Below are 26,564 nucleotides of genomic sequence, written 5' to 3'. Positions count from 1 at the left end.
TTAAATCCTATCCGTATCATATTTAAACATTCAGTGATTATATAAGTTGATATTCTTCATTTGAATACCAATGTTTTCAGTATAACCTTTTTATGATCAAAGCCTAGGTACACGTAAATACTTAATTCGCTAAGGCCGATGGCTCTGATACCAACCTGTCACACCCTGACTCAGGGCCTGGGTGCGACGTCCCGGGTTGGTATCCAGTTTTGAAAATATATCAGAGTTGCTGGTTATTGGCGGAAGTCTTCAAAATATAATTTTCATTTATAACATGTCAGTCAAAATACCCGTTGAATATTTTAAATACCGGTCCTTTGAAAATATAATTTATTAACAATATTCTGAATAAAATATCTGAGACATCAGATCACCTCTAATGACTATGTCTCCAATCTTCTATTAGTCTTGTCTGTCAGTTATATTCTTTTACAGTTTCGCTGAAATGTGGGGGAAAAATACGTCAGCACACAGCCGGTGAATGACGCTGACTCAATAATACCATTGTATAAACAATAATAATACCTTTGTGACAATACTCATTAGGCACCCAACTTAATTGGGTTAAAATTACCCTAAGTACATAAACAATTAATCATATACACAATATCATTTCTCTGAACAGTCCCGGAGACTTCCAGAGGCATGTTTGATGATATGCATGGCCTCGAGGAACTCTGAGTCACCATGTATGTATGGATCTAGACATATGTATACTCTTAATTTGAGTATGCCCGTTTCTTATTATTATAACACAAAGTTTTAAGGATTCGTAAATCCTGTGTAAACAGTTCAGACTCTAAAAGAGTTGTAAACGTTTGGGGCGTATTCACCCTTTATGATTGTAATCAGTTTCTGACACTGATTCCTGTATGTTGATCAATTTCTGTTACTGACCCGTGTCTGTAAATCAGTTTCTGTTACTGATTCCTGTTTCTGTTTTTAGCTTTCTGATTGATTGAGTTGTTATCTCGGACCTATAGTACAAGAATAACATTTGTATAAATATCTAGATCAATGATCTAGCTTCAGACCCCGTAGTCTGTTTTTATAGCTGTAACCTTGACAATTTATTTGTTTGTACAAAACATGTGGATATTTAGTCCCTTTGTCTGTTTATTATATATCAGGTTTCTTCTTCAAGAAGAAACATTATTTTAATTATACCCTTTGCCTGTAAATGATTACGTTTCTTAACCATGAAGAAACAATAATTAACTAAAGCCTTTGCTTACGAAAAGCTATATTATGTTTAACAGTGATCAAGGTTCGGGCTATACCCCCGACTATGGTCTAAGCTATAAAATAATATTTAAACAGAACCCCTACCTCGTACGGGTATTCAGAGTTAGTTATCTAAGACTGATCGAGCGGCACTTCTACTCTATAACGCGTACTACTGCTTAAATCGTCAGAGCTTCGGAGCTTGGCACGTTTCACGAGGTCGGCACGCTTCATGAGATCAGCAATCTTCACGAGGTCGGCAATCTTCACGAGGCTTAATGTGTGTAAAAGTGTGTGTTTGTTGTGAGTGGTGAATGTCGTGACCCCTCCCATTTTATAGCCGAAAAGTTGCAACTTCGCGTATCGCGAAGATGCAAGCCATGTCGGTTCGCGTATCGCGAAGATGCTCTAGGTTTGCTGAGTCATCAGTAGGGTTGCCACGTGTCACCAGGTGTCTCCACGTGTCACGCATGCAGAGATGCAACTTCGCGTATCGCGAAGAGGTCTGATCTGCAGCTTCGCGTATCACGAAGATGCTTCGAGGTCGGTTCAAGTCTTTTGGCTTTCGTGTATCGCGAAGATGTTGAAGCCTGATCCTTCGCGATGCGCGAAGATGCAAGTTTCAGATTTTTATTTTCAGTCCTTGTACTATCCAAAAATACGAAAGCGACCCTTATGTGGCTCGCGGCGATGCGAGCGTGTGAAGCGCGCCATCAAAACGCCGCATTACGCTCATCACCCGAGTCCGAGTCAGAGCACGTGCGCGTCGAGTGATTCGCACCTTCCGCTAGGACTATGGAGAGTGGTTAGCCACATTAAAACATTTCTATGAAAATTTGCTTACTTATAAGGAGCTTCCATTTCTTTTCACCCTTCCATGTGGGATGAAAGATTCATTTCTTATTTATGCCATGTGGAATGCTTACACTTTCTTTCACAATTCCACGTGGAATAGATTTTCTTACTTTCTTAACATAAAATGCTTATTTTTCTTATTTCATTTTTCTCATGACTTATCTTGAGAATATTTTTAGTCCTTCAACTTTCAAAGTTGACAACTTTAGTCTAAATTAAATATGGGTTTTTCCTAGATGTTACAGGAATGGATGTGTGAACATATAAAACGTCTCCGACCCTGATACGTGTTCTCACTATACAGATTAACAGAGGGATCGCCCGCGAACCTTGTACGTGTTTACCTTACTTAAATATAGATTGATGTGTAGTATGGTGAAATGATGAATGCATATGCTATACCATGATATAATGATGTTAAGTTACAAATAGTTATGTTACTAATCTGATATGATATGATATGGTGTTATAAGTTTCGTTTATTATGACCTTACTCAACTTATCAGATTTATGCACATAAGGTTGATTGCATATGCATGCTATGCTGGTATGGAGTGGCAGGGTGGGCTATCAAGAGTAAGATCGACATCCCTTAAATTTAATAACCATGTCTCATGAATAAATCCAACAAAGAAACAACCTTGATTTAAAGCACTTCACCTTTTGCAAATCTTCAATCTCTCACTTTCTCCTAACCCTTTTTCAAACTAAATTAAAAAGAAAATTTTTTATATATGTAACAACTCTGTTTATTACGACACGTTTGTTTCCTTAGTTATTATTATAGTATTCACTTTTGAAATAAGTTGTTGTAAAAACCACTCTTTAATTTGTGGTTGTCACATTTGAAAAAGTTTATTTGTTTTAAAAATTATTTTTACAACGTTATTTCGATAATTATAAAAAATTTAAAACCAAACATATAATCAAACACTTGAGTTCCCATGTAGAAAATAGTTACCAACAATAAGTACAGGACGCTTAAGTTGAAACCAAAGGGCAATTAAAAAGGGGCTCACTATGCTAATAGCGGATAGCCTAATACATGATACGAATTATAATGCTTTCAATTCGATCTTTTTCAAAACTCACGTATTTTTTTTTTATTTTCAGCGCACAGTAATTTACCTATGATTATATATATCAAACATGAGCACAGGGCCGTCTCTAGCATAAACAAAGTGAAGTAGGTGCTTTAGACATCCAACTTTTAAGGCATCCAAAATTAAGACTAATATTATTTATTTACATGGCTTCAGGCCTCTGAATTTTAAGGGCTCTAAAAACGGACCTCAATTTCAGTGTTCGCTTCAGGCCTTGAGAAACGTTGGGTCGGTCCATCACGTGCATTAAAAATGTAGGTGAGTATATAACATATTCGTCTCAAAGACATGTACACGACCTTTTTAAGGGTGGATGGGGTGCCACGGGATGAAGGATCAACAGGCTTTCCATGTCAACAAAATTGTGCAAAGAATTTCGGGAGGTTTGGCGTGGAGAGTCCGAGTGGGAGGAGAGAAGGTAAATGAAAGGAGAAGATTTCGCGGAGGTATCAATCCAAAAATCCTCCTGAATGAAAGTCCCAGAAGGGCACTTCGTCCAGCCTAAAATAGTACACAAAATTTGATAATGCATGCCTATTTTCTATTATTGAACATAATCGTGTGGCCCCTTTTATAACAGAAGGTTACATATTGTAACAGCCTATATAAATTACGCATGGCCGTGGTATGAGAAACGTTCGGTTCATAAGAAGAACTGAACCTCGAATATCATAAATTCGTTTTGGGCGCAATGATTGTGGATAAGAAGAGAAAAATTAAATAAGAATTAAGTACGGGTTTTAACCCCTAAAGTTTGCTTAGATTCCGCTTTAATAAAAAGATTTTTTTTTTTGTTTTTTTAATCGAATAGTTTTGTTTTAGTCCTATTTCCATCCGATCAGTTAGCTTCGTTAATTGATGCCAACTTTTACCCATGTGCCAGTCAGTTGATGGGTATTTATAGTAATTTTACCCTTCACCTTTTCTGGCATAGTATCGCCACAAAATCCGTCACATACCCCACCACACATAATCAGACCCATAACACACGAAACCCTTTGGAGTATACAACCATACCAAATCATCATCAGATGAAATCCTTTGAACTAGAAACCATTTACTAAACGAATCATCAATGGTGACAAGTGGAAATGGTATTAACAATGAATGAATTCAATGACTGAAACCAATGGTGAAGGTGGAGCATTTTCAACGGTTTCTCGGTAACATTAATTATGACATTGGAAGACGAGAGCAACTACAATCGTGGGGTGGGTTTCTAGAAAATACATCGACGTGAATGGGTTGTTGGAAGAGATGTAGGTGGCTTGTTCATCATGGCTGGTAATTGCTCACCAGTTTGAAGAGAATAAAAAGAGCAGTTTGAGAAAATAAAGATTTAAAACATCTTTTTTAGTTTTGTCTTTGATTCCTTGTCTATCTTCTTTCATCTTCTATAGACTGTTCATATTCGATCCAAACAAGAATAACATAATTACTGAACAAGATAAAACCTTCTACCACCAAAGAAAAAAACTAAAGAAAATCTTTTACCCTTAGAAACAAGAACATGAGCAAAACCTGAATTCTCAAGTTATGTAAACACATTACAATAGTAGTATAAGTTTCCCAAAAGTCATAGACTTCCTGCCCGAAAAAAAAAAAAACTTATAATAAAAAAAGAAAACCCTAACACATAAGAAAAAGCAAAAGAAAAGAAAAACCCACCAAGGAAGTAAAGATGATGATTACCATCCACACAAACAAACATTAATAATATTGCATCCTCTAATAATATATCCTGTATAGCATACCCATATGATATGATATGATATATAAACACACATCTTTTGTCTCCCTCCGTTTTCGATTCCCGTGTCCACCAAGCATCCATTCACCGGACCTTTCTTAACTCACGGGCAACCATAACTTCACCCACAATCTTAAATCTTATTCATGTACCCTTTTTAATCTTATACAACACCCACCTGTTGCAGATCCAATTTACTCACATGGGTCAAGAAATCGTCGCCGTACCAACGCCGGCAACCGCCGCACCGCCGCCGCCGACGTCGTTGGCACCTGGGTTCAGGTTCCACCCCACCGATGAGGAGCTTGTGATGTACTATTTGAGACGCAAGGCCTGTGGGAAGCCGTTTAGGTTTCAGGCTGTCACGGAGATTGATGTGTATAAATCTGAACCATGGGAACTCGCCGGTATGGATTCATTATAATTAATCTTGGGTTTTTTTTTTTTTTTTGTGATTAAGGTTTAGTTGATTATGTGGTTTTCATTTCTGGGTTTTTGTTTGATTTGGGGTTATTTTGTTTATTAATTTTTAGTTAAAATTTTTGTTTTAGGGTACTTTTTTTTTCTTGGCAGGTTACTTAAAGATTGAATCTTTTTTGCAGTTGCTTTAAGAACAAGTTTTTAGTTTTGGTGAATTGATGCGAAATGAATTGGAAAAAAAAGGCAAACTTGACCTGTAAATTACACTTATTGAGCATTATTTTTATTTAAATTTCCCCAATTTATTTTTTATTTTTTATTTTTTTAGGGTTTGTGGTTGATTTATGGGGAATTTTCACTTAATTTTGTGATTTTTTTCATTTCTGTGTTTTTTTTAGTTTTGTTTATATTATCTGATTGTTAAGCAATTGGAACATGCTTTTGTAGTCATTTTCAGTGATGCTCATCAATTTGGAAGCAAAGTTTTTATTAGGTTACTTAAAATTCAATCTTTTTGCAGTTGCTTCAAGAACAAGTTTTTAATTATGGTGAATTGATATGAAATGAAGGGAAAAAAATGCAAACTTGACCTGTAAATTACACTTCTTGAACATGAATTTAACGTAAATTTTTTCAAATTTTAATTTTTTTAGGGTTGTGTTAGATTTATGGAAAATTTACACTTTGGTGCTTTTCATTTCTGTTTTTTCTTTGATTTTGTTTATATTTTTTGATTTTTATGCAATTGGAAATTGTGTTTGAAGTCAATTTCAGTGGTGTTCATCAACTTTGAAGCAAAATTTTTATTAGGTTGCTTAAAAATTCAATATTTTTTGCAGTGGCTTTAAGAGCAAGTTCCTAAGTTTGGTAAATTGATGTGAAATGAAGGGGGGGAAATGCAAAATTGACTTGTAAACTACATTTCTTGAACATAAATTTTATATAAATTTCCCCAAATTCGCAGTTTTTTAGGATTTGCAATGGATTAATGAAATTTACTGTTAATTTCATGCTTTTTATTTTTTTTCCCTAATTTGTTTTGATTTTCTTCGTATTAATTGATTGTTAAGCGATTGGAACATGCTTTTGTAGCCAATTTCAGTGGTATTTGTTAATTTTTTGCATAAAATTTTTGTTAGGTTACTTAAAGATTCAGCCTTTTTTGCAGTTGCTTTAAGAACAAGTTTTTATTTTTGGTAATTGATGTGAAATGATGGGAAAAAAGTAAAAGCGATTTGAAGATGTTTTTGCAGTCAATTTAAGTGATGTTTTATCAATTTTGAAGCAAACTTTTTATTAGGTGATTTGAATTTAAGCAAACTTTTTATTAGGTGACTTAAAAATTCAAACTTTTTTGCAATTACTTCAAGAACAAGTTTTTAATTTTAGTCGATTGATGTGAAATGGAAGAAAAAGTTTCAAACTTGATCTGTAAATTACACTTATTGAACACAAATTTCCCCAAGTTGCAGTTTTTTTAGGGTTTGTGCCAGATTTTTGGGAAATTTACAGTTTTTACATTTCTAAATTCTATGATGAAGCTAAGTTACTTAATTTTTGTGGGTGTTTTAGACTTTTCATCATTGAAGACAAGAGACCAAGAATGGTACTTTTTTAGCCCGGTAGATAGGAAATATGGGAACGGTTCACGGTTGAACCGAGCCACCGGTCAAGGCTACTGGAAAGCAACCGGAAAGGACCGATGCGTGCGCCACAAGTCAGAGACAATTGGGATGAAGAAAACCCTCGTGTTCCATAGTGGGCGGGCGCCGGATGGCAAACGAACCAATTGGGTCATGCATGAGTATCGACTTTTGGATAATGAATTGATTCGTGTTACACAGGTTTAAGTCGTTCTTCATTGTTTTTAAATCGGTTTGTTTTGGGATGTTTAACTTATTGGGTTGGTTGTTGGGTGGTGGGGAAAAGGATTCGTTTGTGCTCTGCAGGATTTTCCAAAAGAGCGGGTTGGGCCCACCGAATGGGGACCGCTATGCACCGTTTCTTGAGGAGGAATGGACCGATGATGCAGCACTTATGGTTCCTGGTGGTGAAGGTGATGATGATTTGACTAATGGTGACAAGACACGGGCTGAAGGGAATGATAGTGTGCAGGTATATTTTATTATCATTTTGTAGGTTTGATATCTAGAAGTTGGGCTTTTTTGTAAGTGTGGTTAAGCTTGGCAAAACGCGTGGCTCGGTTTGGGTCAATAGGGGTCTGAACAAAATGGGTTTCGGTCAAAGTATGAGTCGGTTTTGAGCTCAAACCTAAACTAAAAAGCGAAATATTGATTTTCTTGAAACATATGGTTTTGGTGTTTCCAGTTGTTTTTACACTGGGTTCAGTTTCGGTCTTTTAGGTTTTCGGGTTTCACAATGGGTTAGGTTTTGTTTTTCTTTGTTTTTGGTTTTACCACTTGGGCTTTAAAATTCTGGGCCGGAAAAATGCTCAAAATGAAGAATCTGGGCCTAAAATATTGGGTCGACAAATGGCCCAAGATAGTAAATACGGGCCTGAAATTTTTGGCCAGAATTGTCTCGAAATAATGAATTTAGGCCTGAAAACTTTGGGGTATTAATACATTTATTGGGCCCGGTTATGGCCGGAAACACAAACCAAGTTGAACGTTGGTTGATAGCAAAATCGACACTGAACTGAGTAATCGGTCTTAAATCATAAAACCACACCGTCAGTCTTCTATTGGGTTCGGTTTGTTTTGGTTACGCCAGTTATATTTGAGTTATGGGTCAACTATCTCGGTTTTGTGCATACCCTGAGGTCAAAGTGCGGTATTGCGTTTATTTTGTTCGGTTATGGCTGTAAACACATACCAAGTTGAATTACGCTTATTAGGTTCAGTTTGGACCACCATAACTTTCGTAACTCGTTTATATTTTACTTTGACAGGAAGCCATTCCGTTTGTTTGCAAGCGTGAACGATCCGAAGACCCACCTCTGAACAGTGAACCTGAGCTGGAAACCTTCTCTTTATTCCACAACAAGCGATCAAAGCCAAGTGACCCGAACTCCAGCAATGCCAACGGTTCAGAAGACTCGACCACCACGAGTCAAGATCCAAGACGAGCGCTACTAGAGTTTCCATTACTTGAGTCAATTGAAGCCAAAGAATGTCACCAACCAACCTCACTCCCGTCTTTTGATGCTGCAACCCTCGAGAAATCCGTGCCACCGGGTTACTTAAAGTTCATAAGTAATTTGGAGAACGAGATTCTTAACGTATCAATGGAGAAAGAGACTTTGAAGATTGAAGTGATGCGAGCCCAGGCGATGATCGATATTCTTCAGTCGCGGATTGAGGATTTGACCAAGGAGAATGGTGGGTTAAGGACCGGTGGGTAGGTAGTTAGGGTAGGGGTGCGGGCTCAATGTAATGTGTAGTTTGGTGTCGTGTCTAGGCGAATAAAGCTGTGTCGAGACTGGTTAAATGGGTTATGTAGTGTTCGGCTTTTATTTTTAAGTCTTAATGTTTTGGACCTTTTGGAGTAGTAATGTTGCTGGGACTGTGTTGTATGGTATCATTTGTGACGCTTGTAACATGCTAATCGGCAATGATTTCTAGCAGACTCGTGTTTTAAACATTTGGTTCGTCAGTTGGTAATTATACTTTGAATGCTCGGAGTTCATCCTTTTGATTTTCCGCAGGGACATTGTTGGAGAAAAGAAGAAATAATGATAGTGCACCTTTTGAACTCTTGAGACTTCAAAGATTTACATTATTGTGTTTAGCACTTTAGCTAAAGCTAAAGGTGTTGAAATTGCAACAGATTGTTTCTTTTCCGTGAGTAGTTTTTGGATTTCATTTTGGCTTGAATTACTTCTATCAATTATGTTAAGTGCGGAGTTCTCCTTTCGTCCACGATTAATGCATCAAAGAGTGTTCGTAATAGTTAAAATTATGCATTTCTTAAATTGCAAGTTTGTGATGGTGGTGGAATAGTCTCCCTGGATGTGAAACATGTGAGAAGACAGTGTGTTCATGTTTAGTGGTCGTGGGAGAGTAATGGACCATGTCAAAGAGAGGTACTAATTGTTGTATAGAAAGAAAGTAATGGTTGGAGGTCTCTTTTACTATCATTCTATGAAACCAAAGAAACGGTAAACAACTAAAGGGTGTGGCTTGTGTTAAGTAAAAAAAAAAAAAGAAGAAAAAAATAGTGGTGTCTTGGTGAAATAGTGTTAAAAATGACCATAAAGGGAATTATTGATGAGGCTGGATCTTGTGGTGGATGACTGTTGGGGGTTGTGTTTTGTTTTATGGATTTGGGTCGGGATGGCATGTGCAACAATTCATCTAAAATCATAAAATCATCAAAGTGCAACAAATCAAGATAATAAAATAGCTAAAACCTCAAAATTTGAATTTGGATACGAAAAGAATACAAACTTTTGGCGAAATTTTAATCCAATCGATCACGTAAGGATGATTTGGGTACCCAATTAAAATCCCATAGGTTACGGGTTTTCACATGCTGGTTAACCGGTACAGGTAATAATCTAACCGGTTTTCATTGGCTGTGGAAGTATGTAAATAGCCGGCTAACTAATTTTTGCAAGACTACCTATTAGTCAACGTCTATAGTGTTTGTGGGTATACCAATTTATGGTTTTTATATGGTTTAAAAGTGCCCATTGGGATATTCATTACCTTAAACCCAATCTTAAATTTTCTTCAAAAGCTTACTTGAAATATAAAATATTCAACCAAATACCAACAATTATTTAATGTTAATAATTTCAAAATAGCTTTAACACGGTATATTTTATTATTTTTAGTTTGTAGTATATTAATATATTTGGTTTCGACGCGGGTACTTAGGTTTACATAGATGGGTATCACCTAAAACAGCCCCCCTCTCAAGCCCGTATTTTTTTAAACTAATCTCTTGGATCTTTATCTGGATAAACATCCCGAATGCTTTGGATTTTCTTGTGGTTCAAGTCTGTTTTCTAATCCTACCTATTAGGGCATGGACGACCTCTAAATACAACCCACCACTAATTCTGGTAATAGTCAATTGTTTTCAAATGTTTTTAGTTTCTACATTCTCGCAAAAACACTTCTATTTATTGTAGAAGCCCCTAAGTATACAATTAGGGATGTTATAGAGAGGATGAAGACTGTAGAGTGATTAGGTTGTTAAGCACAAAGTCAACGCACTGAGAGGATATATAGTTGTAGCGATGCATAGTTGTGCATATTAATGTTGATTGAAGGGGCATAGCAAGAAAAGGAGGGCATAAAAAGACAATTTTGTCGATTGATAACCTTTTAATGTCTCAATAAATTTACACACAAAACATCATACAAACTTTCATAGAAGTTATAATTTTCTCAAAATTCAATTCCTTAAAAAGACCCTTTGACTTTTTTTTAACGGCCAATAAACAGAGAATTGTTTAGGTACTTCGTACGGGGTGACCCAGTGGCAAAAGGTCACCACCAGCTGGCCCAACTCAGCCGTACGAAGCCCTTAAGCCCCTTCAAATTATCTTCAGTTTTGGGGAAAACCACCTACCCAATGGCCCACTATTGGTAAAACCCAGACGGTCTCAGGATCGAACTGGAGATCACAAAGATCTCAATCTTCCTTTATTGAGCCACCCATGCTCCCTCCAAAGTGTTGTAAGTGGGGTTTGAACTTGGTTCTCCATTGAGAAACCCAAGTTTCCTATTACTATACCACATTGGAAAGGACCCTTTGACTTTTTTTAATCAACCAACTTAGAGCATTCTCATCCCACCCCCTATCTCCAAACCAAAAATTACACTAAAACTTACTTTATTTTCTCTCTCCATTTCAATTAAATAATACTTTTTATACTTTTTATCATTACCTTTTCTCTTTCCTTCACTCACAACCACTCTCAAAATATATTAAAAAATTATAGGGGATGAACAGTAACTTTTCAAATATACAGAAAAATCACTACTTTCCCTAAAATATAAACACTCTTCACTCACAACACCCTGAATCACTCTCTAAATTATAAAAACACCCCTCACATAAAATGAGGGGTGGGATGAGAATGCTCTCATACACTCCATAGTCTATACTTTTAATTCTATAAGTTAAAACATTACCACTTCACATGGATGAGCTTTGTACTTTATCCGTACCGATCCCGGTTTTCTTAAAAAAATATGCTTAGTTTGGACCAACGGTGCCAGTTTCAACTACAAATCTTTTAGTGCACTCTTTTAACTGACTTATACCAATCATAACTATTATATATATATATATATATATATATATATATATATATATATATATATATATAAGTTCAAGAAAAAAATGAAATTACTGTGAGAAATATGATAAATGAATATGGGCCACTAGTTTTATTTTAGGTTTTAAATGTCTAAAAATAAATGAAAAAAATGTAAATGCAACAATAAATGCATTCTTTCTCTTCAATTAATACAACTAATATAACCATAATAAATCACTCTCTAATTATGATACACATATCATATACGTGTGTAGGTTATATGTTTTTTGTGTGTAGGTAATATGTTTTCTTATTCTTAGAAGATAGAATTACAAATTTTGTCCTTTAAAATAAGACGAATTACGGTTCGTGTCATTTTCTAAGTTTCCTTGCAGGCGGTGTACTTTAAACTTTTTTTTTCTACACGTTATGTCCTTTACGCTAACTGGGTTAGAAAAACTCAGTTAAATGCCCTCACGTGAGGCGCATGTGAGGGCATTTTTGTCTTTTCACCTGTACCTGCAAACACCATCATCAATCACCATCATCAATCACAGGCGCCGGACTCACCACCACCACCACCGGAATCACCTGTACAGATCAGTTCTCTCTCTCGATCTGCAAGATCTTCTTCTTCTTGGTCTTTCAACACACTTTCTTCTCTCATCAATTCTGCTCAACATCATTCAGGTATATAATATAAGCTTCTTTCTATTTCTATTTCATTTCATTTCGTTATGCATATGTCTATATTATTCATCGCAGTATACACATACTACCGGAATTAGGGTTTTTTGATTTGTCACCGGAATCAAACCCGGAAAAAAAGCCCCAAATTTCAAACCCTAGTTCCGATTAAGCGGAACCCTAGTGACAAATCTACAGAATCCACAACCTTTAACAGAAAAAAACAAAATCAAACAACAAAAACCATTGTGATTTGTTTGGAAATTTGTTGTCTTGAATCCAAAAGGGTTTATTTCTTGAATCTAAACCATGGCTATTGTCGGTTTTCCGGCCACCAGCATCTACGGCAGGGGTGTTTAGGGGGTGTACAGCAGCGGCTACAGTCGGTTTTCCGGCCACCACTCATGGCTATTGATTCCGGTGGTGGTGGTGGTGAGTCCGGCGGGGGTGTTTAGGGTGGATTTTTCTTAGCCTGTGATGGAGAATTGGTTGGTGATTGATGATGGTGATTGATGATGGTGTTTGAAATATTGGGTGAATTTGAGGACTAGAGGTGGGTGTGAGCGGAGGTTGTGAAGGGTGGTGGAGATTGTGGTGGGTGTGAGGGTGTCTGCCAAGTGTTCGACGAAATGCCACTGAGAAGAAGTGATGGATTCGTGAAGGGATAACGGGGTTATGTGTGGCGACTGTAGGGTGGACTGACCTCGAGTGGTTTGGTGATTCAGTGTTCGGAGATTGGGGATCTTGAAGAGCCTCGTGATGTGATGCCGGCAGCTTCCGAGATTTCAAGGTGGTGTGAAACTACTGAGACGTTAAAGCTTGAAACCATAATAAAGTAGGTTCTGATAACAGCGCCTGTGAATGACATGAAGAAGAAGAAGAAGAAGGGTAGGCAAAAAGACAAAACTACCCTCACATGCTTCTCACGTGATGGGATTTAACAGAGTTTTTCTAACCCAGTTAGCGTAAAGGACATAACTTGTAGGAAAAAAAAGTTTAAAGTACACCGCCTGCAAGGAAACTTAGAAAAGGACACGAACCGTAATTCGTCTTATTTTAAAGGACAAAATTTGTAATTCTGTCTTCTTAGAACAAATATATGTTATATGTTTTTGTTTATGTTGTATATTTTTTATTGACATTTAATACTAACATATATAAGATAGTTTTTTGTATTATTCATCACAATGTACCTACGTGTTGATTGATATTGATATATTGAGTTGGAAGAAATTGGTTTTGGATAGAAAAAAAATTAATATATATGAATAAATTGTATTTGTGTAGGATACTAGATAAAATCTTCGAGTGTAGGTTATATGTTTTTCGTGTGTAGGTTATACGTTTTCGTGTGAGTGTGTAGTTTATTGATGCTGAATTTTGTGTGTCGGTTATATGTTTTTCGTGTGTAGGTTATAAGTTTTCTTATTATTAGAACAAGTGCAGGTTATATGTTTTTGAGTAGGTTGTGTATTTTTTTGTTGATATTTAATGCAAACACGTATAAGATAGTTTTTTGTACTATTCATCACAGTGTAACTACGTGTTGATGGATATTAATATATTGAGTTGGAAGAAATTGGTTTTGGATAGAAAGAAATTTTAATGTATGAATAAATTGTATTTGTGTAGGATAAAAAATTCAAGAGAGAATAAATAAGTTACAAAAATAAATGAATTCTTATTATTTTCCAATTTTAATAATTTGATTAATTATGTTAATTGAATAGATAACTATTATATTTATTAGTTATATTAATTGAAGAGAGAACATGCACTAATACTTTCCTCATTTATCTTTAAGCATTTAAAACATAAAATAAAAGTAGTGACCCATATTCATTTCTCACAGTAATCTCATTTCTCTCATGAACCATCCCCTATATATATATATATATATATATATATATTAAAAAGCAAATGGTAGTTTACCCATAAAAATAAGTATTTATGAAAACTAGCCACTTATTTTTGTACATATGTAAAGAGAAATTAACTTCCTTATGGATAGTTAGGACTTCAACTTATTTCTATTTTCTATACTAAAAACCATTTGTATATATTTCTAGCATAGTGTAATAGGGATAAGCGTTTTCGATACTGGTACTGTCAGTACCGAATTGGTACAAAGTTTCAAGTTTTCGGTATCGATACGGTACTTAACTGGTACCGTTCGGTATGTATCGGTATTTCCCGCATTTTGCTCGAAATACCGGTATCGTACCGATATCGACACCAAACCGAACATTTCGGTACCAGTACCAAATATTTCAAATTTTTGGGATCGGTACCGGTACCATCCGAGCTCATCCCTATGTTATACTTCCTTTGTTGCATCAGCTGTATTGCTGGTCTTATATATTCTTATAGTTGTCTTTCACGTGGAATTGTACTTCCCATGTTATATGTCCCTTTTTGTTCATATTTTTCTTGCTGTTGTTTTCTTTTCTTGACGTTGGTTTATCGGAATATGCTTTCTCGCAATATTTCTTCATTTCAATACAGCCTTGATTTCATTGTAAATATGAATTTATTAGAAGTTTTTTAATTGGCATTTTGCAAAATGTAAACATAGGAAAAAACATCATACGCATGAGAAACGTTGCCACGGGTGGCAAAGCGCGCGAGTAAATATATTAGTTTAATTTAAAACATTTATTATCATATTTACAATTATTATGATAAATGATCCGATACATTAATCATTTATCGTCATTTATCGTACAATAGGTACGCGACACTCTGAAACATCGATTTTCAATAACACGCTAACCCTAAAATCACAACTTCGCGAGCCGGTCTTCGTCCACCTCAGCTCCCATCGATTTCGTCCACCTTCACCATCACCGTTCAGCAATCCATCACCATCCAATGATTCCGTCCACCGTCACGACCATCATCTAACGTTGTGAACACCATCTTCTTTCGTGACAACCATCAATCGTTGCTCAGATGCCGGTTGATCAAATTGACCATTTGAAATTGAAATTGTTGAACCTAATTGATCAATTAACCTTGAAATTGTTCTAATTAGTCATCAATTTGAAGCTTCAATCGATCAATTATGAGTTTTGAGTGATGGGTTTTAACCTTGAATGTATCAAGATTTAAGCCTGAACGTTTTAGAGTTGGAAATTTGACATGAACATTGTTGGTTTTTAACACTGAACGTATTTCACGTACCTAATGCATGTTAAGCAATTATTATACGTTAACTCACCCCTACAATTACACCACCCAGTGGTGGAGCAACACTTTCACCACCAGGTTCGGCCGAACCCGGTTCTTTTCGGTTTTATATATAACCTATAGTGTTGAATTAACGAGCGAACCAATTCTTTTTCGGCGAGCGAACCCATTATCGTTTTAAAAAAGTATTATAACAACGAATATTCTTTTTATAAAATATAAAAAGCCTTTAAAAAACTGTAAAAATTATTAACAAACATTGTATAATGGGCCAATAATACCCTATTACCCCATATATAGATTAATAAAAAGCCCAAAATACTCATAGAATGGATCAATAAGCCCAACCCAATTAACATTTTTAAACATAATACCTAAATAAAAAATATATAAATAAACAAATAAAAACATCAACCGTCGAATCAGCAACCGATCATCTTCTTTCTATCGACCAGATGACCATTGCTTCATCGCCTTCGCCATTCGCCTCAAGGTTTCAACCATCGGCAACAACTAATACCTGTTGGTCTAACGTTTGAGAAAATGTTTTTCTTCAATGAAGCATGTGAAGTCGGATTTGCGTTATCATTTGGGTGACGATTATATGAATGATGCTTGTATTGTATTCGTTATTTTGAGAATGAGTTCTTTTCAAAGTCGCGATTGAAGATATTTTTCAAAACATGAAAACACGTAAGGAACAATTATAATATGCAATGTCTTTTTATTTAATGATTTTGTATTTTATTAAATACTATACGATATATTTTTGTTATGATAGTGATATTGCATTTTATTTATCTAACCGAATGATCGACCCCCCGAAAACTTTGACACCAGAAAAAAGTAAGCAACAAAAAATTCCGAACCCATGAAAAAAAAGTTGCTGGCTCCGCCATCACCGAAAACAAAAAAACAATAACAAAATACAAACCTAATAGAGTACCGTGTCTTCTGCATTGACGGTTGACCCTTGTGACCCAAACCAAGCCGCGACTGCGTAATTTCCCGCAAATATAAAACCCTACCAACCGTAAACCCAATTTCGTTTTCCCCAAATGGGACACCGTCAATGGCAACAAAACCCTCACAATTGAAACCCTAATTCTTCAATTCCTCATCAGTTAATAATATTACTGCAAAGGTCGTTCCTTTATTCAATTCAATAGCCTTTCAACCACTCGTTTTATGGCATTAGCGATCACTGACTCCACACCAGCAGCAGCTTCTTCTCTCGCTCCTGGTTTTAGGTTTCATCCCACCGATGAAGAACTCGTACGATACTATCTCCGCCGTAAGGTTTGCGGCAAGCCGTTCCGGTTCGATGCGATTTCGGATGTTGACGTCTACAAAGTGGAGCCCTGGGATCTTCCAGGTCAATTCTCTATTCACCTCTTAACTTTTTTTTATTTTTTATTTTTTTTAAGGTTTAGTAATTGTTAAGGACCAAGAATCGAAGTTTCGGTTTTTGAGTTCTTGAAAAATGAAAACTATTGGGTTTAGTTTTTTTTTTTTTACCGAAATAATGAATTTTGGCTTAAATCATTTTGTTAATTAATAATTTGGGCCAAAATGATGATTTAATTATTATTATAAGTACTTAAAATTCGTAATTGAAAGGGGTGTGCGTGTGTTGTATAATTACTTAATTTACTTTCTACCTCTTGAAGTTTTTTGTTTAGGTTTAATGATTATTAGGGGTGTGCGTGTGTCGGTTTTGGGCTAAAAGCGAACCAAGAACCCAAGGTTCGGTTTTTGAGTTTTTGAAAACTGTTAGGTTTGGGTAAGGTTTAGTTTTTTACGGTTTTGTCATTTGAGCTTGAAATGTTTGGGCCAGAAAAAAAGATTTTGACAGAAAATAATGAATTTTGGCTTAATTTTTTTTTGTTAGTTGATAATTAATTGATTGTTATGATTTGGGCTAAAGTATATGCTTAATTATTATATATTTAGTTAAAATTCATATAACAACCATAGTTATCAAAGGCGCTTGGGTCTTGCCTGGTGCCTAGGTGCAAGGCGCATAGAAGCGAAATAGAAAGAATTAAAATGTATTATGTGTTAGAAAAATGATACTATTCTTTGTATAATATAAACAAAAGATATTATATAATATTTAAGATCATCTAATTAGTACCAAAAGTTGTCAAGATTCAAATGCAGTTCCAAAACTTGAATAACAAATTGTTCGAACTAAAGTACTGAAAATTCAAATACCCAAATGTTTAAAAATGAAAACCAGAAGTTCAAAAGGTAATTAATAGTAAAGGTTCAAATGACCATTGTTCTTGATCCGTCATTAATACCAATAGAGGTGTCATCAACTTCAAGAAGCGAGGCGTAGGAACTAGAAGCGCATATATAGGGCCTTGCCTGGAAAATGGGCCTAGGCGCAAGAAGCGAGAGCTTTTAATAACTATGATAAAAATTAAAAATTTATAAGTTCGGTTCCGTTTTTCGTTTTTTATTACATGCAAAACCGAAAGTGAACCGGAAGTTTGGATTTTACAAAAATATAAAACCAAACTGTCAAGTTTTTGTTTCGGTTTGGTTTATTCGATTTCGGATCAGTTTTTTCGGTTTATTCATGTTTTATGAAATTAACTTAATGATCATTGATTAGTATACACACAAATCATATATTATAGTTATGTACTTGTTTGATTTTGTGAATTATGGGTTTTAGGGTTGTCCAAGCTGAAGAGCAGAGACTTGGAATGGTACTTTTTCAGTGTCCGAGACAAGAAATATGGGAATGGGTCCCGAACGAACCGGGCTACTGTGAAGAGGTACTGGAAGACTACTGGAAAGGACCGGGTGGTGCACCATAGGTCTCAACAAGTTGGGATGAAGAAAACATTGGTGTACCATAACGGGCGGGCCCCAAAAGGTGAGAGGACAAACTGGGTTATGCATGAATATAGGCTCATTGATCAGGAGCTTCAGAAGGCTGGAATCGTGCAGGTGACGGGTCGTTGATTGTGATTGTTTTTGTCATTCTTTGTTGTGTATTTTCATATTTATATAGCTTGTTGTATTATGATTTGCGTGTTCATTAGTTTTTGTTGGGAAAGTGACTAAAGAGTAATCAAGTTTCACTATTTTTCTTCTTAGGTCACTAAACTCACTAGGTTTAATTTTTTAACAACTCAGCTAAATTTGTGAAGTGCAGCTAGTCCTTTAATGAACCGATTTTTTGGCACGAAGTTCGTTTACTGAACAATTCTTTTTATATATAGTTTAATGAGTGAACATGAACACAAGTCTCATTCGTTCATTTATGTTCGTGAACACTCTGTTACATTCGTTCATGTACGCTCGTTTATGTTCTTTCGTTGTGTTTGCCAGTTTGCGTTTATTTAATTTTGTTGGTTTTTGTGTTCATTTTAAATTCTTTAGGTTGAGTATAATTTAGTTTTTAGAGAGAATTACCAATTACAATTTAGTCTAGTTTTATAGTATTAAAATATCACTCAACATAACTTAGTCTAGTTTTATGAATTTTGTTGCCCTAACAGACTGATTACTTTTCATTGGTATCCCTCGATTATGTTTGTTCATCTATGTTCAGCTACGTTTGTGAGTTGCTCGTGTATACTATTAACAAACAAGCATGAGCACACTCATTTTCTTAACGAACGAAGACCAACAACAAAACAGTTCGTGTTCAGTCGTTTGTTTGGTTAAAGTTAAATGAGTGAACACGAACATGCTACGTACGTATTCGTTTGGTTCGATGCAAGCCATGTGCAGCCTATATTACCTGCTGCGTATGCTGATATGGCTTGCGAATTGTGTAAAACAGCTTGCATGACATCGCGTCATCAGTTGTATAAGATTGACATTTCACATGCCATGTCAACTATGTTACACAATTGGGATGCCACATCAACATATATAACCAAGTACTACAGGTTCATGTCATATGCTAAAGGACAGACATTGAAATATTGAACAATAAGTTTGATTAATATTTGGTGACATGTGCCTCTCTTTGCATATGATTCTGATAACTGCCGTTTGACCTCTTTTATGCTGTATTTTGGTCTGCAGGATGCTTTTGTACTCTGTAGGATATTTCAAAAAAGTGGTACAGGACCAAAGTATGGTGAAAAATATGGGGCACCATTTGTTGAAGAGGAATGGGAAAATGATGAGTTCGCATTTGTTCCCAACTGGAAAATCATACTGAGGAATTGCCTGCTGATAAGGATTCCTATCTAGATGCTAATGATATTGAGCAGGTTTGCACCCGTTATACTATATTCATAATTTCATGGCTAATGTTTATGAAAAAGAATTATTTTTTAGCATACAATGTTGTCTCTTTTTTCAGATTCTTAAGACAGCTATGCCAAGGGAAGATAATCCCCTTCTGTTAACCAATGGCAGTGATGTATCTGCAGAAGTGACTGATGGCCCACAAAAGTCTGTGGTGGTTGCAGGTGGATATGAATCTCAGGCTGACAAAAGTGACGGGTCCCAGTTGTTTGATCCGTCTGTGCAGACTGAGGTTCATGCTGGATCTGTGAGCCAAGGGTATATTGGAGAATCAAGCAGTACCATGGATTTTGGCATGGAGTTTTTGCTTGATGAACCATATTTTGATGCTATTGATATTGACTTTCCACTTGATGATAGCTTGTTCTTTCAAGCTGATGATTTTAAGAACGCAGTGGACAGGGATTCTGGCTTTGATATGGTTAATGAGTATACCACATTGTTTAATCCAGATGTTGACAACTTCCAGTACACTTTTAATTCAGTTGAAAACAAGAACGCTCTCCCTGATTCGATGTTAAATCTTGAGGTGGTAACGTTTAGACTAAATTTTTTTTGTTACTCTGTCTTTGACATTCTCAATTTGCTCCTTTTTTTGTTGTCAGAATATGAATAAAGGAATTCATCAAGTGTATGAATCAAGCCAGCCCTTTGAAGGGCAAAATGACAAGATTGCCTCCTCTTCAAAGAAAGAGAATCCAGTTCAAGAAACAGGTAAGGAGAAATTTGCTTATGAATTAGCGGAATCGGATTATTGCCATCTTTGTTTTTTACAAACTCTAACGGGTCAAATTGGTCAAACAGATATTGCATACCCGTTTCTCAAAAAGGCGAGTTACATGTTAGGCAACATTTCAGCTCCACCCGCGTTAGCGTCAGAGTTCCCTACAAAATACATGACTTCTGCCTCTCAAGCTTCAAGTGCAGTCAATGTTACTTTCAGCAATGCCTTCTTCAAAGGGGGTGTAGTTGACTTGCCACTGGGCAAGCACACTCAAGTCAACATTGTAGTCTCCTTTGGGCCAGGTCAAAGAGATATCAGCGCATATCAATCCGGGAAGGTGGTCAATGCTGGTGCGCTGCGTGGTTGGTTCTACATGTGCTTTGTTTCAGCTTCAAGATCGGGAGTTTAGTCTATTCTAGGTCATTCATAAGCTGAGAGTATTCTATCTATAATAACTAATTAAAAGTGTTATGGACCTAACATGCCATGTTTGCTTGGTTTTAAGTAAGTTTAAAAATATCAACTTTGGTGGAAATGTTATTCCAGACTTGAGATTTTAACTATATCATATGCTATGGTTTTGTATTGTAAGCATAATTTTGTACTGTACGCGTAAATCTTTTGGTACCCCGAATACCCATGTATGTGTGTGGGGAGTTTTGGTGTTGAGATGACATCCCTGCAGCCTATCGTGTGTTGGGACGGGGTTGATTCCGGCCAGGAGAGACCAAATCTGTCTAGTCGACTATTCATGGGACCGGTTGATTTGGATTGCTTCTAAAATGAATGATTGCACAGATATTTTATAACAAGTTAACAATGATTTTGTGAATATGAACCACATAAAAACAGAATACTTATCATGTTGCATACATGTGTTCTCAAGTTTGACCAAATCGGTCAACAGAATTACAAATAGCTTAAACTAGTAAAGTGGCATAAAGTGCCCATTATTGACAGTAAGAATACGATATTATGCATAAACATGATTCTAATTCTGTTTGCTGAATAATTCAGTATTGTGATGATGGTATGCCAAGATAATTTTTTGATCACTGACTATATGTTTTCCTCTACGCTTCTCCAGGAAGCATTGTATCCTCGGGTAGATCACAGACAGCGATTCCCTGAATTATTAAGAAAAATACAATTAGAAACTTAACCAAGTTTCAAATTTTTGGCTCGTAAAGTCAATTTATTTGCATTAGTTATAATTGTTGGCAAATTCATCCAGCCCATTTAGACATGTCGCCAAACCAACGTTAACATTGTACTTACCTCCCCTGTTAAGTGTGCTACACACTTCTTCTCGGCAAGCAGCTCGTCTTCAGACTGAAAAATAAAAATGCAACCGCAACTTTAGTATCAAATTTCACTGAAAAAAGTAACTAAAACATCAAAAGTTGAGATGTCGATTACCTTTTTAATCTTTTTACGAAGATAGTCATCGAATATCACATCTGTGACAAACTCGTAATCACCATCCCCCTGCCAAGGTAAATTTTGTTTTAAATGGAATTCAAAATTGCATAATATATGAAGAACAAAAAACATGTGGTTTTTACTAACATTAGATCTGCAAGGCATGCTGAAAACAATACCCTCTGCTATTCCATAAGGATTTCCATCCGTATAAACCTGCATATTTTCATTGTAAAGATTTAGCCTGAAACTATTTCAATTTAAAAAACATGCATTGCATGTATCATGGTTACAATAAACTTACCCCGGTTGAAAACCAATCACCCTCGGGTGTCGGTGTTACAAGTGATCTTATTGCATCCACAATAGAAACAGCGGTTGATGCAGCTGAAGATCTTCCCCATTTTTTAATTAAAACTCCGCCTCTCTACATAGCATTTCCCGACAATTAGAACCAAAAAAAGTAAAATACAGTATACACGCTCGATGACATAGTTAAACCGCACTTACAGTCTGAACCACATTAGTAAATTCCTCTTCTAACCATTTCCTGTCCTTAATAACCTCCGGGACAGGAATCCCATGTATTTTAGCATTTAAAAAATCCCGGAACCTAAGACAAACAAATCACATTCAGCAAACAAACACACAAACATAAAACCGAAAACATATATAAAAGAAAACATTCGATAACCTGAGTGGTCGAGTGGTTTCCCCAAATGGTGACGTTAGAAACTTTATCATAGAAAACGCCGGCTTTTAAAGCCAACTGCAGAAAGAATAACAAATTCGTTAACTTGGTCAAAGTCAAAACCTGACTAGTTCATCTGGTTTTCAAGACATTATAAAATTAAACAGTATTTGATACCTGACATTTTGCTCTATTCTCGTCTAATCTAGTTAACGCGTGAAAATTTTTCGCGGGTATGTTGGAGCATTTTTCAAACAGATCAAAGCACTGCAAACAAACAACATGCAAGAAGAATATTAAAAGTCAAAACATAGATACACATTTGACTTATACAAAGTCAAACTTTATAGAAGCAAGTTTTCCGTACTTGGTATTACAGGGATTTCCCACCACCATAACTTTTACATTAGGCGAAGCAACTGCATTAAGAGCTTTTCCCTGTGTCATTTATGCCATATTTCAATTAAATTATATGATTATACAGAATTTTATTAATTACTTCAAGTAAATATCATAAAAAACACCATAACTTTTTATTTTGCAAGAAAAGTCACTCAAACCTAATTTTGATATATTAACGTCTCTAAATTTGTAAAACATACACAAAAAGTCTCTCAAGCTAATTTCGGTATATCAAAGTATCTAAACTTGTCTCAAATGCAGTTACATGTAATTTTTTTTAAAAAAAAATAATTACTTACATGTTACATCTTAAACTGGTCAAAATATAATGGTATAATTTTTTTGTGTGCAAAACTCTTTTTATGTCACTGTAACAAATTATAGGGGTAACAAGTCACTATTTTAAGCTTTTTAACAACTACGTGCATGCGAGGGTCCAAACAAACTTATAGACGAGGGTCCAAACAAAATTTTAATATACCAAAACTGGGTCAAAAGACTTTGTCCTGTACTTTTTTACAAGTTTATGACTTTAATATACCAAAATTATGTCAAGTAACTTTTCCGTGCAAAATAAGAAAATATGTTGGTTTGTTAGAATATTCACTAAAAATTACATAAAGAAACCTGTTCAGCAAAGATTTGGCCGTTAATATCCAACAAACCCGCTCTTTCCATTCCTGGTCCTAGAGGTTTTGCGCCAATCAAAAGTGCCCATTCTACATCTTGGAACACCTCATACGGATCTATGCCAATGCTTACTTCTCTTAGCAATGGGTACAAAGAGTCCTCAAGTTCCATAGCTACACCTGCAACATCAGCATAAATTATATAAGTTTACGTTTGCAGATGTAATATTTTAAACAAACACAATATGCTACCTTCAAGTGCTTCAAATGATCGTTCGGATCCCAAAAGTTTCAGGGCAATAGGTTGATCCGGGCCAAAAACCTCACCGGATGCAAGCTGCAATCAAACTTTCAATCATGAGTCTTTGTCCTAGTATTAAACTAATATAAGAATTGTTACCTTGAAGAGTAGATGATTGGATATCATCCCGGCTGCACCTGAAACTGCAACATTAATCATCTTCTTCCATGATTTTGTTTCGTCTTCCTGATAATGCACGAATACACAAAATACACATCAGACCTTGTCCAATTACATATTATGAGTCTTTCAAAATTAATCAAAGTTGGGAATTCAACTACTAAAACTAATACTACTAATAATCAACTTATTATTCTATCCGGTGTTAGCCGAGTTTATTATCTATCATAGTTACTATTATTTAGTATATCATTTATCTTTTAAGTTTATTTGACATCATTTGCTAGCCATTATTGTATTCTATCAAATATTAAAATAGTTATTGACGTCTTATCATTATCTCATTATTTTGTGATTCAGTTAGACCTCTACGGCTTTATATTTAAAAAGGTGAATCATGATTGATCAATAAATCAGGCATGACACTGAATTTTAAAAACCAGAACAACAAATGCTACAACAATCTGCAAGAATCAAACACTGACCCTGAATTTAAAACCGGAGCAAGAATCAATGAAGAATAACCCAAAGGACGAGAACACAAAAGAATGAAGGTGATGATACTGGTTTATTTGCTACACTTTGTTTGAAAATTTGTATATGTAGTGTAAATTTAGACGTTTTCGTCTGAAAATTTTGAGCCCAGCCCCCATTTATGAAACTTTTTTATGCGTATTGATTCCCCACCGTGCGTTTTCATACAAGCTTCGCCACTGGCTTCAAACATCTAGCTTTAGAGGTCGTTAGCCGAGCTTGTTACCTTTTATAGTAATCAATATTTGGTTTATCGTTAATACGTTTATTGTTATTTTCTCTTTTTTTATTTTTGAAAGTTTAATCTTGAAACTCATTAGCTTTAATACTGAACAAAAGGATCCGATTATTACAACATAGAGGCAGGTAAGTGGGAAACAAGCTACGCAGCTTTTGAATGGCAAAACCGATCCCACTGAAAACAAAGTTATAGTTATTTGGCGTTGATAAGTTACTGCGCAGGGACAAGGGACGAAAGCTACGGTTTGAATTAAAAAGAAGTGAATTATATATAGTTGATTAATATACAAGCATAAGTTATCATCATCATGTATGACATAAAATAAGTAATAAGAAAGTAGGGGTTATGAAATAAAGCTTACAGCTTTGAGATCATAAGTAAGGCAGAAGACACCGAAACATTCCGGCTTGAGTTTGGGATCTTTAGCATCAACTGAACCAACCGGTGCTTTAACTTGGCTTTCATATTATATTAACAACTCATCAGTCACAAATAATATAATATAATAATATTTGAAAATAAAACAAAACAAGCTAAGCTTACTCAGAAGTGACAGAGCAACGAATTGCCGACGGAACTGGAGATCTTGAAAGATGCCGGAAACCGATACGGCGGTGGTTGGCAAGACGAGATGAAGATGAAACATATGAGAGGTTTGAGTTTGTGAAATGGGTTTTGGTGTACGCAGGGCTGACTCTGCAACCGCCATTGAAGCACAGTGAAGAGTGAAGGAGGTAAGGTGTTATTATGATAGACAAACTTTTTGGAGGGAGAATCAGAGGATATGCGCATGACACGTGTCACCTTCACTCAATCCACTTTAAGATCTTTCTCTGTATGGACTATTTTCGTCTAATTAAGTTTTACCCTCGAATCGTAATAGAAATGAAATAGAAATAATATGTATTCCTATCTCAAAATAAAAAAATAATTATCAAAATAAAAAAATTACAGTGATGACGGTGATGGTGGCACGGGAGATGACGGTGATGGTCAGACAGCGACAATGGTGGTGGCTATGGTGACAATGGCGACGGTGGTGGTGGTGGTGGTAGCGCTGGTGATCAGGTGGAGGCGGTTAGGTGTTGTGTGTCAGGTAGTGGTGGTTGTCAGCTGGTGTTGTCGAGAGAGTAGGGTGAAAGAAGAAGAAGAAGGATATGAATAAATGGTTTTGATGGAACGAGATTCCTTGTGTATCGTTAATTCCGTTTTATTAGCCAACCGAACATCTATTTTTTCATTCTCTCTCTTTCTATTTCACATGTCATTCATATATATCAAACGCTGTTTAATAATAAAATATTTATGTGAATGGTTTACGTAATCAGACCCCTATATTACTTTATACAATCATACTGCATCTATCTTGAGCTAATGAAAGCTTTTTAAAATTTTGGTCTCATATTCGAACACCTGTCCATAACATAAATTTCCAAGGTTTAAATTCATTTTTATCCATAAGTGTTGAACATGTGTGACAGGAAAGTGAGAAATGAGCATTTTATTTAGTTAATATGGCGTTTTAGTAACGTGTTTTACACTTGGCCACATGAAGTCACTTTTTGTCTTCTAAAGTCTGTTGGATGTTAACAAGTAAGATGTTTGTCCTTTTTTTTTAATTGTTTACACCGGCTCTTTTGTCTGCACCGTATAGATAACGGACAGACATTATCATCTAAAGACTCTTTGTTTTTTTTAAAGATGTTTCATTAAAATACGTTTACGCGAACTCTTTTTGGTGCAGACTTGGCTCGTC

The 26,564-nt window shown here is 35.7% G+C and overlaps 1 protein-coding gene and 2 pseudogenes across 3 annotated transcripts; 2 read left to right on the top strand and 1 right to left on the bottom strand.

Moving 5' to 3' along the window:
* The first annotated feature begins 5,114 nt into the window (after positions 1–5,114).
* On the top strand, positions 5,115–8,955 carry LOC143565448 (NAC domain containing protein 50-like). The gene is made up of 4 exons (XM_077052412.1): positions 5,115–5,339; positions 6,925–7,196; positions 7,282–7,467; positions 8,264–8,955. The coding sequence occupies exons 1-4, from the start codon at positions 5,135–5,137 to the stop codon at positions 8,714–8,716; spliced, it is 1,116 nt and encodes a 371-aa protein (XP_076908527.1). The 5' UTR covers positions 5,115–5,134; the 3' UTR covers positions 8,717–8,955.
* Positions 8,956–16,602: 7,647 nt separating this feature from the next.
* Positions 16,603–21,033, top strand: LOC143565447 (NAC domain-containing protein 78-like; annotated as a pseudogene). Its single transcript, XR_013141076.1, has 6 exons — positions 16,603–16,838; positions 18,150–18,427; positions 19,517–19,707; positions 19,800–20,273; positions 20,350–20,458; positions 20,549–21,033. The product of XR_013141076.1 is annotated as an NAC domain-containing protein 78-like (transcript).
* Positions 21,034–21,310: 277 nt separating this feature from the next.
* LOC143565453 (malate dehydrogenase [NADP], chloroplastic-like) lies at positions 21,311–25,538 on the bottom strand (annotated as a pseudogene). Its single transcript, XR_013141077.1, has 14 exons — positions 25,352–25,538; positions 25,170–25,266; positions 24,013–24,099; positions 23,865–23,949; positions 23,611–23,792; positions 22,949–23,019; positions 22,759–22,848; positions 22,559–22,659; positions 22,401–22,503; positions 22,195–22,317; positions 22,038–22,106; positions 21,888–21,956; positions 21,747–21,800; positions 21,311–21,595 (listed from the first exon to the last, which is right to left on the bottom strand). The product of XR_013141077.1 is annotated as a malate dehydrogenase [NADP], chloroplastic-like (transcript).
* Between the last annotated feature and the right edge of the window lie 1,026 nt (positions 25,539–26,564).

The sequence above is a fragment of the Bidens hawaiensis genome, unplaced genomic scaffold (assembly GCF_021521415.1).
Source record: "Bidens hawaiensis isolate Kalapana, Puna unplaced genomic scaffold, B.hawaiensis_p1.1 tig00022340_1, whole genome shotgun sequence".
Classification (NCBI taxonomy): Eukaryota; Viridiplantae; Streptophyta; class Magnoliopsida; order Asterales; family Asteraceae; genus Bidens; species Bidens hawaiensis.
The sequence above is the reverse complement of the archived record's forward strand: the minus strand, read 5'-3'. Positions and strand labels throughout refer to the sequence as shown.